General features: G+C 37.4%; 1 protein-coding gene across 1 annotated transcript in view; it reads right to left on the bottom strand.

Annotated features, from left to right (window-relative positions):
• Positions 1-15,258, bottom strand: part of MIGA1 (mitoguardin 1) — a 107,015-nt gene extending 91,757 nt beyond the window's left edge. The window contains exon 1 of the mRNA XM_004369080.3: positions 15,115-15,258. Within this exon, the coding sequence (XP_004369137.2) occupies positions 15,115-15,255 (141 nt within the window). The 5' untranslated portion in view covers positions 15,256-15,258. The remainder of the gene's footprint in view (positions 1-15,114) is intronic.
• Between the last annotated feature and the right edge of the window lie 744 nt (positions 15,259-16,002).

Raw genomic sequence — 16,002 nt, 5'->3', positions numbered from 1 at the left:
ACTGAAACAAGACCCATACCTCACACCATGCACAAAAACTAACTCAAAATGGATCAAAGACTTAAATGTAAAATCAAAAATGATAAAGACCATGGAGGAAAAAACAGAGACAATGCTAGGAGTCCTAATACATGGCATAAACACAATAGGAACCATAAGTAACAATGCACAAAGCACCAGAAGAGAGACTAGATAAATGGGTGCTCCTAAAAATCAAACACTTATGCTCATCAAAAGACTTCACCAAAAGATTCAAAAGACAACGTACAAACTGGGAAAAAATTTTTGGCTATGACAAATCCAATCAGCGTCTAAATATCTAAAATCTATAAGATACTGCAAAACCTCAACAACAAAAAGTCAAATAACCCAATTCAAAAATGGGCTAAGATATGAACAGGCACTTCGCCAAAGAAGACATTCAGGCGGCTAACAGACACATGAAGAAATGCTCATGATCATTAGCTGGTAGAGAAATGCAGGTCAAAACTACAATGGGGTATCATCTCACCCCAACAAGGCTAGCATTAATCTAAAAAACACAGAATAATAAATGCTAGATAGGTTGTGGAGAGACTGGAACACTTATACACTGTTGGTGGGAATGTAAAATGGTACAGCCACTTTGGAAATTGATTTGGCACTTCCTTAAAAAGCTAGAAATAGAAGTAACTTACGATCCAGCTATCTCGCTCCTTGGAACATATCCTAGAGAAGTAAGAGCCGTCACACGAATAAATATCTGCACACCCATGTTCACTGCAGCACTGGTCACAATAGCAAGAAGATGGAAACAACCTAGGTGCCCATCAATGGACAAATGGATAAACAATGTATGGTATATCCACACGATGGAATACTACGCAATGATAAAGAACAACGATGAAGCTGTGAAACATCTTATAATATGGAGGAAGCTGGAGGTCATTATGCTGAGTGTATTTAGTCAGTCAGAGAAGGACAAATATTGTATAAGACCACTATTATAAGAACTCAAGAAAAGGTTTAAACACAAGAAAACATTCTTTGATGGTTACAACGGTGGGGAGGGAGGGTGAGGGTTATTTACTAACTAGATAGTAGATAAGAATTATCTTAGGTGAAGGGAAGGACAGCACACACTACAGGGGAGGTCAGTACAACTGGAGTAAACCAAAAACTAGTAAGTTTCCTAAATACAACCAAATACTTCGAAGGACAGAGTAGCAGGGGTGGCGGTCTGGGGATCATGGTTTCAGGGGACATCTAGGTCAACTGGCATAACAAAACTTATTAAGAAAATGTTCTGCATCCCACTTTGGTGACTGGTGTCTGGGGTCTTAACAGCTAGCGAGCGGCTATCTAAGATGCATCAATTGGTCCCAACCCACCTGGAGTAAAGGAGAATGAAGAACACCAAAGACACAAGGAAAATATTAGCCCAAGAGACAAAAAAAAAGGGCCACATAAACCAGAGACTTCATCAGCCTGAAACCAGAAGAACTAGATGGTGTCTGGCTACCACCAATGACCACCCTGACAGGGAGCACAACAGAGAGTCCCTGATGCAGCAGGAGAAAAGTAGGGTGCAGAACTCAAATTCTAGTAAAAAGACCAGACTTAATGGTTTGACTGAGACTGAAGGGAACCTGGAAGACATGGCCCCTGAACTCTTGTTGGCCCAGAACTGAAACCATTCCTGAAGCCAACTCTTCAGACAAAGATTAGACTGGACTATGGAACATAAAGTGATACTCATGAGGAGTGTGCTTCTTAGTTCTTAGCTCAAGTAGATACGTGAGACTAAATGGGCAGCTCCTGTCGGGAGGCGAGATGAGAAGGCAGAGAGGGTCAGGAGCTGGCTGAATGGACGTGGGAAATCTGTGGTTGAAAGGGGTAGTGTGCTGAAATAGTACAGGGAGAGCAACTAGGATCACATAAAAATTTGTGTATGAGAAACTGACTTGAATTGTGAACTTTCACTTAAAGCACAATAAAAAAAAAAAAAAGAAAATGAAAATCAATCAACATATTCACCACCTAAATAAAAAAAGAATCACATGATCATCTCAATCAATGCACAAAGGCATTTGATAAAACCCAACACCCTTTCTTGATAAAAACTCTCAGCAAAATAGGATGTAAAAATGGTGTGGTAGAGGCATCTGACCTCCTCTAACTTCACAAGGGGGAAGAATCATTATCAGCATCAGCAGCCCAAGGCTGACTGCTATGAGGCAGAGGTCAGACATGCCTCCACCTCTAACCAGCCATCCCTCCCAGGGTACCCTCTACTTCTCTGCTGATTTCAGTAATTCATTGCAGTGGCCACACAGAATTCACAGACAATACTCATAATTATGGGGTTTATTAGGTAAGTAACAGGTTATAATTTAGGATCAGAAATGACTCAGGATACAGTTCTTCAATTAGGACATCTTCTCAGCCATGCCTGCAGGCAAGCCTCTTTCTGCCCCTCAGCCCCTCGACCCAGCCTCTGCCATACTCTGGCTAGTGTTACAAAGCACTTTAGCTCCACCAATAAGTGCCTCGAGGTACCCCACTCCACCAATAAGTGCCTCGAGGTACCCCACTCCACCAGTATGCCTCGGACCAAAGGCACCCAGCTTTCTCGCTCCATGGGTCAAGAAGCCTCGCTACTCTGCCAGCATGCTTCCTGCCTGAGACACTCAGCTGACTTGCTGCATGGGATGGCGAGCCTAGCTCCACCATGTGCCCAGAGGCACCCCACTCCACTAGGAAGTCTCCTTCCCAAAGGCTCTGCTTTCTTATTCTGTGGGTCGGCATGCCTAAATCAGCCATGTGCACAGAAGCACCCCACTTCGCCAGCAAGCCTCCTGCCCAAAGGTGCTCAGCTTTCTTGCACTGTGACCCAGGAAGCTCACTGTGCTGCCTCCTGCTGATCTTCTGGTTCTGCTGCCTCTGCTGGTACCATTTCTCTGGCACTCTTCTATCTTGCCATCTTCAGTGTTACAGCTGTCTCTCTGTCTGTCTCCTGGGTCTAGGAGGGTCTCAGTGCAGGGATCCCAGGTCTAAAGGATGCACTCTGTTCCCGCCTCTTCTTCTTGGTGGTAGTCAGGTCCCCCTCTACTCTGGGATTGGCTCTCTTTTAATCCTAGCGGGATGACAAAACTGACTAATCCCCTCATTAGGTTTTCATACACCTTATTTGCATGGTCCCACCTCCACAAGGGTACCATGCCCCTTGCTTGTATTATTACCAAGCTGTCCAATCCCCTTGGTGGGCCACAAGTACCTTATTTACATAGTCCTACACCATCTTTTGGTGGGAGTTACATGACCATGGCTGGAAAGGCCATATAAAAGTGATCCATCCTACTGTATAGGAATAGAAGGAAAATTCCTCAACATAATGAAAATAAAACCAACAGCCAGCATTCTCAATGGAGAAAGACTGAGAGCATAGCCCTTGAGAACGGAAATGAGACAAGGATGCCCAGTATCACCACTCTTATTTAATACTTTACTGGAAGTCCTAACCAGAGCAATAAGGCAAGAAAGGGAAATAAAGGATATCCAGACTGGAAAGGAAGAAGTAAAACTATCTTTATTTGCAGATGACATGATCCTATACACAGAAAATTCCAGAGACTCCACAGAAAGTTACTGGAACTAATAGAGGATTCAGTAAGGTGGCAAGGTACAAGATCAACACACAAAAATCAGATGGGTTCCTCAACACTAACAGGAGAATTCCAAAAAGGAAATCAAGAAAACAGTATCATTTACCATAGCCCCCAAAAGGATAAAATACCTAGGAATGAACCTAGCCAGGGATGTAAAAGACTTATACAAGACAAACTACAAAACATTACTGCAAGAAACCAAAAGAGACCTACATAATGGAAAAACTTTCCATGCTCATGGACTGGAAGACTTAACATTGTGAAAATGTCAGTACTACCCAAAGCGATCTATGGATATACTGCAATCCTGATCCAAATCCCAACATTTTTTAATGAAATGAAAAAACTAATCTCCAACTTTATATGGAAAGGAAAGAGGTTCTGAATAGCTAAAGCAATATTGAAAAAGAACAAAGTAGGAGGCCTCACACTTCCCCTTTCAAAACTTACTATACAGCTACAGTAATCCAAACAGCCTGATACTGGTTCAATGACAGACACATAAACCAATGGAATCAAATTAAGAACCCAGAAGTAACTCCATCCATCTATGGGCAGCTAATCTTCAACAAAAGGTCAAAGTCCATTCAATGGAGGAAGAAACAGTCTCTTTAACAAATGGTACTGGCAAAACCAGATATCCATTTGCAGAAATATGAAACAGAATCCATACCTCACACCATGAATAAAAACTAACTCAAAATGGATCAAAGACCTAAATGTTAAAACTAAAACTATAAAGTTCCTAGAAGATAACTGTCTTGGTTATCAAGTGCTGCTATAACAGAAATACCAAAAGTGGATAGCTTCAACAAACAGAAGTTTATTCTCTCACAGTCTAGCAGGCTAGAAGTCCAAATTTGGGGCATCAGCTCCAGGAGAAGGCTTTCTCTGTTGGCTCTGGAGGAACGTCCTTGTCATCAATCTTCCCCTGGTCTAGGAGTCTCTCAGCGCAGGGACCCTAGGTCCAAAGGACACACTCTTCTCCTGTGTCTTGGTTCTTGGTGGTACGAGGTCCCCCTGTCTTTCTGCTTGCTTCTCTTTTTTCTATCTCAAAAGAGATTGACTTAAGACACAATCTGATCTTGTAGATCTCATCAATATAACTGCTGCTAATCCATCTCATTAACATCATAGTGATAGGATTTACAACACAGGAAAATCACATCAGATGACAAAATGGTAGACAATCACACAATACTGGTAATCATGGCCTAGTCAAATTGATACACATATTTTTGGGGGACACAATTCAATCCATGACAATAACATAGGGACAAAACTAGAGGACCTAATTTTCGGCATAAATAGGCTATCAAACACAACTAAAAATGCACAAACATAGATAACTTATATAACTGGGCCTCCTAAAAATTAAATACTTAGCTCATCAAAAGACTTTACCAAAAGGATAAAAAGAGAATCTACTGACTGGGAAAAAATCTTTGGCAACAATATATCATATAAGGGTCTAGTCTCTAAAATATATAGAAAACTTCAACAACTCAATAACAAAAGGACAAACAATCCAATCGAAAAATGGGAAGAGGATATGAACAGACACTTCACCAAAAAGGATATTCAGGTGGCCAACAAATACATGAAAAAATGCTCATGATCATTAACCATTAGAGAGATGCAAACCAGAACCACAATCCTTGCAAAAATAGTAATGATCAAAAAAACAGAAAACAACAAATACTGGCAAGGTCGTGGGGAGACTGGAACTCTTATACGCTACTGGTGGGATTGTAAAATGGTACAACCACTATGGAAAACAGTATGGCACTTCCTCAAAAAGCTAGAAATAGAAATACCTTATGATCCAGCAATCCCACTCCTAGGTATATATCCAAGAAATATAACAGTAGTGACACAAATAGACAATATGCACACCTATGTTCACTGCAGAATTATTCACAATAGCAAAAAGATGGCAACATCTTAAGTGCCCATCAGCGGATTAATGGATAAACAAATTGTGGTACATACATACAATGGAATACTATGCAACTATACAGAATAATGAGGAGTCTGTGAAACATCTTACGACATGGATGAATCTGGAGAACATTATACTGAGTGAAATAAGTCAACCACAGAAAGGCAAATATTGTATGGCCCCACTATTACAAAAAGTCAAGGATAGCTACACACACAGAAAGCAACGTTCTTAGATCGTTACTAGGGAGGGGAGGAGGAGGGAGGAGGAATCACTTTCTAGATAGTAGACATTTGTTATTTTTGGTGATGGGAAAGGCAATACCAAATATGGCTGGTCTGTACCACCTGACCGAGGTAAATGTAGACTTTAAGAAGTACAAAAGAAAAAGGGACAATTTTGGTAAATACATATAGAATTTTTCAACAACAGTAACAATAACCAAAAAATGTGTGCATGGTTACATAGGTAGATAAGTATGCATATATGTGTATAGGAAGGCATACGTGACTAAATGCATGTGCATGTATAGGTGTATCTGTAGGCATATGTAGATACATGTTTGTGTGTGCTGCATATATATCCATATATATAATAAAGCACATGGGGGAACAGTTACGGAGACTTCCGAGACATATCCAAACAATTCATGGGATTGGTTTACTGGGTTAAAGGGCTTAGGACCATAGTCTCTTGGGACAACTTAGTCCATTGGCATAACATAGTTCAGAAAGATAATGTTCTATATCCTAGTTTGGTGAGTAGCATATGGGGTCTTAAAAGCTTGCAGGTGACCATTTAGGATACAACTATTGGTCTCTACTTGTCTGGAGCAAAAGAGAATGAGGGAAACCAAAGACTCAAAGAAGCAATTAGTCCACAGGAGTGACAGCCCACACGAACCCACAGCCTTTTCTAACCTGAGACCAGAAGAACTAGATAGTGTCCAGCTACCACTACTGACAGGTCTGACCAGGGTCATGACAGCAGGTCCTAGACAGAACGGGAGAAAAATGTAGAACAAAATTCAAATTCCTAAAAAAGGCCAGATCTACTGGACCAATAGAGACTATCACCCTAAAGTATCCTTTGAACTTGGAACTAAAAGCTATTTCTGGAGGTCACCTTTCAGCCAAATAATAGGTTGGCTTATACAATAAACAATATCACCCACGGGTAATATGCTCCCGTAAACAATCAACTACATGAGACCAAATGGTCAACATTTACCCAAAAGCAAAGATGAGAAGGCAAGAAGGGGAAGGGAAGCTAGATCAATGGAAACAGAACAAACAAAATGGAAATAATGAGAATGCTGACACATTGTGAAAACTGAAACCAATGTCATGGAATAATTTGTATAAAAATTGTTAAATGGGAACCTAACTTTTGTAAACTTTCACGCAAAACACCATAATAAAATATTTTTAAAAAATCAAACCAAAAAAACAGAAGGTAGGAAGTAATAAAAATTAAAGCAGAAATCAGTGAAATTGAAAACCAAATCAATAAAATGAAGAGCTGGTTCTTTGAAAAAAAATCAGTAAAATTGTTTAACCTGTAGCCAGAATGACCAAGAAAAAAAAAGACACAAATAACAATACCAGAAATAAAAGAGGAGTCATCACTATAGACCTTAAAGTTAAGAAGGATAAAAAAGGATTATTGTGAACTACTCTATACCCATAAATTCAACAATTTAGATGAAATGGACCAATTACTTGACAGACACAAACTAATAAAATTCACTCAAAAAGAAATACATAACACGAATAGTCCTACATCTGTTAAAGAAACTGAATTTGTAGTTAGAAACCTTCCAACAAAGAACTGCAGGTGCAGATGATTTCACTACCAAATTCTACAAACATTAAGCAAGAAATAATGTCAATTCTACACAATCTCTTCTAGAAAATAGAAGCAACACTCTCCAATCATTTTATGAAGGTAGCATTACTATTCATACCAAAACCAGACAAAGACATTATGAAAAAGAAAATCATAGGCTAATATCACTCATTGACTAACACTCATTGACAGATACAAAAATCCCCAACAAAATATTAACAAATAGACTCTAGTAATACATAAAAAGACTAATACATATGGTTCAGTGAGGTATATGCTAGGAATGCAATTCTGGTTCAACATTCAAAACTCAATGTAATTTATCATAATAACATATGAAAGAAGATAAGCCATAGTATCTCAATAGATGCAGAAAGAGCATTTGAAAATATTCAACATTCAACTCTCAGCAAATCAGGAATAGAAGGAAAATTCCTCAGCCTGATAAAGGGCATATATAAAAATCTATGGCTAAAAAAACTACAGTAAAACATGATGCTTAATGGTGAATGACTAAATGATTTTCCTGTAAGATTAGGATCAAGGTAAGGATGTCCTCTCATCAACATCATACTAAAAGTACTAGCCAGTGCACAAAGGCCAGAAAAAGAAATATATATATACTGAAAGGAAGAAATAAAACTGTCTCTATTTGCAGATGACATGATTGTCAAATATACTTCAATAAAGAGTTTTAAAAAAACTTCATTCTACACATAAATCCAAAAGAATTGCTCATTTTATGGTATGCAGAATGATTTATTTCCACTTGCCATTAGCATCTGACCTCAGTGACTATGATCTAACTTTAAAAAAATTAAAACTATTCTGATTCTAGTTTTCTTCCAAAGTCACTTAAATTCTTCCAAGACCTGGAACATCCAAATACCAGCTCGAATTTTTTCCATTCACAAACTATAAGATTATTCTTTTCAGTACATATCTTTAGTAATGTCTCTGTGATAGTCATTATCAATTTTTATTTCTTTCCATTTCTATCTTTTTCCTCTGGAACCATAACTCCAGTATTGATAGCAAACAAATGAGATTTAGGGGGGAAAAAAAAAATCAGTTCTTTGAAGTCATTATCAATTTTTATTTCTTTCCATTTCTATCTTTTTCCTCTGGAACCATAACTCCAGTATTGATAGCAAACAAATGAGATTTAGGGGGGAAAAAAAAAATCAGTTCTTTGAATGTGAAGCTAAAGATTTGATAATAAAATTAAATCTAAAAATAGCACTATTATTAAGAACACCTTTTCATTACATTGTATAAGTTGGCCTGACCTCATTATCAAAAAGAAAACATTCTTCTTAGGCCAAACTTAAATATTAGTATTTAATGGATGAATAAACACAAGACAAAAAAATCAAGACCTCCACTAAAGAAAATAATCTATTAACACAGGCCCAGTCACAGCTAAGTGATCACGAGTTCTTAAATTGCCAGTTCTACTACATCCTAGGTGCCCTGGTGGTGAATGGTGAAGTGTTTGGCTGCTAACTGAATGGTTGGCGGTTCACACCCATCCAGCATCTACACGGGAGAAAGACCTGGCAATTTGCTCCCATAAAGATTACAGCCTAGAAAACTCTACCGGGCAGCTCTATCACATGGGGTCTCTATGAGTTGAAAATTGACTTGACGGCACCTAACAACAATTATATCCTAGGCACTGAAGTTAGAGACCTATTAAAAGGCATAAATACAAAATTAAAGCTACTCTGTAAGATATATAATGTGCTACTAATATGAATTTAAATACAATATAAATCAATTACATTTTATTAAGATCAAAGTTCTATTAAAATGTCATGTACTTTTTTAGAAATAAAAGATCCATTAAAGTTTAAAGCCCTTGTCTCATGAAAAAAGAACTTTTCCCTGACAAAAAAAAGGCAGCAAATTTTCCAAAGGTATTTATCACAAATAATCTAGACAACACAAGGCTCGAAAGTCTCTAATATTACTCCTGCCTATCACTTCTCATTTTGTTACTTATTTTTCCCCAGAAGAAAGAATATTATGTCCTATGTCATTGCCTAGAGCACTGGAAATACAGCATCTCCAAATCACAAAGTTCAGAGGTGTTTTTGAAGTGATATAGTCTATTCCTTTACCTCTAGACAGAATGAAAACTAGACTGTTGTCCTATTCATTCAACATTAATGGGCTAGGCACTGAGGATATAGAGTGAGGAATAAGACGCTGTTCCTTGTGCTCAGATTTCACAATCCTCCCCACTCCATAACCTGATGCCATTGTGTACTGTTCTTGTCAAGTGTTCCCTCCTCATCTAATGTTCTCTGGAGCAAGAAAACAGTCAAATACAAGTCTCCTGCTCCAATAACTTTACTTCCCTTTACTCAGCATAAACTTATTGCTACAACTAAGTTGATCTATTCCCCAAACATAGTACTTACCAAACCTTTCTGAGGGGGTAGGAGAGGCTCTGTTCTCTGCTAGGCTCTAAGCTCTGTAAGGGCCGAGACTATGTCTATTATCTTGCTCACCACTTTGTATCTTGACTGGAACATAGTAGATGCTTAATATACATACATACATACATATTTATATGTTGAAAAAAATCTCTCTGATAATTAGAACATGTCACATGCAAACTGTAAACTTTGGGCAAGCCTTTAAAGTGCCTCCAAATTTCAGTTTCATCACCTGTCAAATGGGGATAATATCTTTCTCATAGGGTTGTTGTAAAAGAAGATAACATGTAAAGTAATGCTTGACACAGAACAGGCATTCAAAAAATGTCAGCTTTTATTACTTAACCTCCCCTTACAGATTTTAGCAAACTTTTTATTTTGCAATAATTTTAAATTTAAAGAAGTTACAGAGATAATAGAGTTCCCATATACCCTTCACTCAAGCTTTCCCTAATATTAGCATTTATATAACCATGGTACTCTTGTCAAAACTAAGAAATTAACATTAAAAAAAACCTGTTGCCGTGGAGTCAATTCTGACTCATAGTGACCCTATAGGACAGAGTATAACTGTCCCATAGGGTTTCCAAGGAACAGCTGGTGGATTTGAACTGCTGACCTTTTGGTTAGCAGCCAAATGCTTAACCTCTGCACCACCAGGGCTCCGAAATTAACATTAGTACGATATTATTAACTCCAGACTTTATTCTGATTTTACCGGTTTTTCCACTAATATCCTTTTTCTATTCCAGGATCTAATCCAGGATATCACATTGCACTTAGACAGATTTTATTTTTATTTATTTTTTTATTGTGCTTTAGATGAAGGTTTACAGAGCAAATTAGTTTCTCATTAAACAATTAATACATATACTGCTTTGTGACATTGGTTGTCCACCCCATGATGTGTCAACACTCTCCCCTTCTTGACCTTGGGTTCCCCATTACCAGCTTTCCTGTCCCCTCCTGCCTTCTCATCCCTGCCCTGGGCTTAGTCTTGCTTTGTTTTATGGGGCGGTCTAATCTTTGGCTGAAGGGTGAACCCCAGGAGTGACTTCACTACTGAGTTAAGAGGGTGTCTGGAGGCCATACTCTCAGGGTAGACAGATTTTACTTTTAAATGCTTACTTAATTCTTAGTCCTTCTTGTTGAACTCTCAGAACTTGAATTCAACTACTTACCACTTTGTTTGTGGTTTCCAACTGAAAAACAGTGCGTGCTTGTATGAACATGATACACAGTAATATACCAAAGTAATCTTAAGAATACCACAGAGACAAAAGATACTTAGGTATTTTGTTATAGTATGTTTTCATTAAATAAAAGAAAAAATAACTTAAAAATGTATTATTCTTTAAATAAATGACACAGGGAAATAAAATAGGAGCTAACACTTACTGGCGCAGGACTGGGCAGTATTACATTCTGTTGTACATAGGCTTCTATGAGTCGGAATTGACTCAACGGCACCTAACAACAACATTTATTGGAGTACTCACTCATCCCTACTGTGTGCCAAGCACTAAGCTTTTCATCCTAAAAGTCAGAATCAACTAGGCGGCAGTGGGTTGATAGATGATAAAAATTGAGCAGTAAAGAAGTAGCTTGCCCAACATCACACAATTCCACAGTGGTGGAGCAGGGATCTAAATGCATTATAAAAGGCATGATTAAATCAAGGCATGGTATGCATCATCTATTGAAATTACTTTAGTTGCACTGATGGCATATCTCACTTTGCCATTAATAATAACTGAACCACATCTAGTATGAATTGTCAATTTTTGGAGGCTGATCTAATGAACAGAAGATCTCATACATGTCTTTTTTCATGAAAAAAAAAATCTAATTCTGAAGCAACAGAACTATCTAAATAAGAATTCTGAGCTTTTCCTCCATGGCTCTTTCTTGGTCCTTTGATGTTATTTAAACTGTAGGCCCCTCTCTTAACACTTTTCTGTAAAGGTTAGACAATATATATTTTAGGCTTTGTGGAACATATGGTCCCTATTGCAAATATTTAACTCTACTGCTGTAGCACAAAAACAGTCATAGACAATAGAGTCATATGCCACATAACGTCCATTTGGGCAACCTCCAACTGCATATATGTTCATTGTCCCATAAGGGTTCTTTTTTTCTTTTAAAGGGAAAGCAGCTCTCCTTTTATTATTTCCCCCTAATGGTTTTAAAGGCCCCAAACTCCTAGAGTGAACGAGCAGAGGGCTCCAGGGGGTATCCCAATCCCCACAGCGCCTCCTCCTCCTTCACCTCCTTTCCTTTCTCCTTGCTTCATTCATCCACCCAGCAGCCACGCAGCCTTTCACTCCTGGTGAAGATGCTGGCAGGGACGCCGGCAGGGCCTGGAGCATTCGTGGGCTCCCAGCTCCAGGTCAGCTGGAAACAATCAGGAAGTGGCTGCACCAACAGAGTGGCAGCAGCCAGGGCCGCCGCCACCACCAGCCTTGCTCTTAGCACCCACACACCCCTCCCCACACCCTTGACCACCTCTATCAGTCTTCGGACAACGCAGGCCACGCCCCGCCCAGCATACCAGGCAAGGCTGGCCTCCTGTATCCAGTGGATACAGCACTCAGGCTTTGTGTGGTGGGCTCCCATAAGAGTTTTAATATAACAGGCTTTACGGGGATTTAACTATGGATTGTACGGGGACTGTCTGTATATAATACGGTGTCTGCAAAACATACAAATGACATAACATCATTTTTCACTGAACGTATCGTGAATGTTAAGTGACGCATATCTGTGTATCAATAAACGAGCGTGGCCATGTTCCAATAAAACTTTATTTATAAAAACAAGGTGGTGGCCTTGATTTGGCCTGCAGGCTCTAGTTTGCTGACCCATCTGAGGGCGTTCCATCATATGGAATTAAGTTTGGCATATTAACTACCAGGACTTAATAAAGAGGACGTATCTTGAAGTTTATCTACAATAACAAAATATTCCACAGAATATTGTTGGAAAATTCAGAAAATTCTTTCTAGGGTTGAAAAGTAGGTGGTATAGTAAAGTAAGTATGGGCAAAGGATATGAAAACAATTCAAGAAAGAAGAAATATAAAACTCTAATGAAGTTTTTTTGTTTTTTAATAATACTCAGTGATGTCTACACTGTGAGAAAACAGGCAATGTCAAATATTACTGGTGTGGGTTAAGTATAGCCTACCTGGAAAGCAATTCAGCAAAATGTTTAAAAAAGCATTAAGAAGAATGGTACTTAATACAAATGGCTCTTAAACCTGTGAAAAGATGTTCATCATAACTCATAATGAAAGAAATAAAAATTAAAACTATGCTGATATACCATTCTCACCTATTAGACTGGCAAAAATTCCAAAAGTCTGGGAGTTCAAAATGATACTACACTATGGAGGGCTACTTAGCCATAGCTATCAAAATTAAAATGCATTTACTCCTTGACCCAGAAATCCAAAGTCTAAAAATTTATCCTATACCTGTTCCTGTATGACTTGAGACATATTGAGCTTATTTACTACAGCACAGTTTGTAACAGCAAAAGATCAGACACCGAAATGTGCATATATAGAAAGATTATGCAGCTGTTAAAAAAAAAAAAATTGCATATGCTAATATGGAAAGACCTCCAGAATGTATTTTAAATGAGAAAAACAAGAGAAGTTTATAAGAATAAAGAGAAGTTAATAAGAATACATGACTGTATGTGAAATCTTGAAGCTATTCAAGCAATCCAAATAATCACCTACAGGGAGAAGATGAGGATTGGAATAGAGCAAATCAGCTTCATGTATGTGTGTGTCTGTGTGTGCACACACGTGAGCACATGCTTTTAATTTTTAATCTATGTAAATGTATTAGCTACTCAAACATAAGTTTTAAATAATAATACTTCAGACTTTGTAAGGATTAAATGAATTCGTAAATATCATCTAATGTAAAGTGCCTAACATAGTTCCTTACAGACAGTAGGTGTTGCTATATCCTGTTGCTAGTCTTTTAAAATATCATCCAAATGGTTTAACTAATTAATAGATAGATGAATAAATAAACAAATAAATTTCCAAACCCTTTGACTCAATATGTTCATCTCTAGTAATCTACCCTAATAAAAATCTCAAAATGGGGACAAAGATTTATGTATAAATAACAGTGAACTGTTCAAACAACCCAAAAACACAATAGAGGAATATTCAATAAACTATGGTACATCTATTTTTATAAAACATTTTTAATGACATAGAAAAATGCTCAAAATATACAACTTTACAGTTTCAAATGTGGGCAGATAGAAGGGGCAGGGGCGAGGGGCAGAGAGATATATGCAGAAATAAGAGACCTAAAGAAAGTACAACAAGTACGTTTTTATAGAGGGGTTATAGGTGATTTTTATTTTCTCTTTAATTCTTTTCTATATTTTTCAAAAGTTCCTCAATAAGCAGGTAATCCTGAAAAAAGGAAAGGAAAGGAAAAAAAGAAAGAAAATGGGTTTCAGGATCAGAGTTCAAATCCTATACTAGCTATGGGACTTTAGACAAATTACCTAAGCTCTTGAATCCTTCTCATCTGTAAAATGGAAATGCTATCTAGATTCTAAGATTGTTTTCAGGATTAGAAACATTATATATATAAATATATATATAAAAAACATAGTGAACACTCCATAAAAAGAGATTACTATTATTCTAACACATCTTACCTATTCAACATCTTTTCCCAGATACTTAAAATTATACCATAGTTCATCAATCTAATACTGATTTTAAGATGCAAGCAGGTTTTAGAAATGTTGAAATGTGAAAAATGTTCAGCTTAGACTTAAGAAATTAAATATATGTTTAGTGAACTAAATGCTACTTTCCACAGGTTATCGTTTCATTTAGCACAAATGGAGAGCAAATTATATTACAAGCAAATATTAAAAATAAAAGGATTATGATAGTGGGAACAGTTCTACTGGAATAACAATTCACTGAAAAGAATTGTAATGGACTCTAAATTAACTTAAGATAGATTTTTAAAAACTAATGCAATCCTCCTTTAAGAGTTATAAATATGATAAATAAAAAATGAAATAAAAACCAAGTAAGTTTTTAACAACTTTAATAAACATTTTGACTAAACTATATAAAAACCCCAACTGAAATTTAAATACAGTAAGCAAAACATGCTCTGTAGCATTTATATTTGAGTAATAAACTTACTCAACTTCACATTTGTCTCATTTTTTTTACCTGGGAGAGAGAATAGTACCAAGACAGAGGAAGATCAAACACTCTCAGCGCTGCTGTCTTCAAGGAAAACCGTGATTCGCTGACTGTTTCTTCTGACATGACTCGTCTTCTATCTTCATTAAATGAAACATGAAAACACATTAGCCACAAAGATTTCTGGCTAGTTTACCAAACTCAAGATACAAACTAAAACTTTAACTCTACCTGCTTTTTTTTTTTCTTTCAGTTAACTATTCATGATATCATACCTACCTGAAGGGAAATTAAAACATTTACTTGAGCATAACGTTTATTAATCACTAAAACAGCAAAAAAGAAAATGAGCTAGATTAAACTTTGAGTCCAGGTAGTAAATTTTCCTTAGAAAACTGCAAGTTCTAGATTTTTTCTTTTCTGGTTAAATAAAAGTTTATCAGCTTTTAAAAGGTAATTTAAAATCTACCTTCCTTCATAAACAGTGAGAGCAGGGAATCTGAAATCAGTAACTCATGGGACTTAAAAAAGGAACCTGAGAGCTCATTTAACTTCAGAATTCATGCATTTGTTCTCCTACTGTGCCATTTTAAAGATCTTCAAAGAAATGCTACACGCATGCTATGTAATTTTGATACTGCTTTAATGCCTGCTATTTCTGCATAGTGGTTAAGAACTGGGCTGCTAACCAGAAGGTCGGAAGTTCAAATCCACCAGCCGCTCCTTGGAAACCCTATGGGGCAGTTCTACTCTGTCCTATAGGGTCGCTATGAGTCACAATCGACTGGACGGCACACAACAACAATTTCTACTGAAAGGAGTCCCTGGGTGGTACAAACGGTTAAGTACTTGACTACTGGCTTAAGGTCTCGGAAGATAGACTTGGTGACTGCTTCTGAAAGATCACAGCCTCGA

Source organism: Trichechus manatus, unplaced genomic scaffold (assembly GCF_000243295.1).
Source record: "Trichechus manatus latirostris isolate Lorelei unplaced genomic scaffold, TriManLat1.0 scaffold00003, whole genome shotgun sequence".
NCBI lineage: Eukaryota > Metazoa > Chordata > Mammalia > Sirenia > Trichechidae > Trichechus > Trichechus manatus.
Note: the sequence above shows the minus strand (reverse complement) of the source record. Positions and strands in the feature narration are given on the sequence as shown.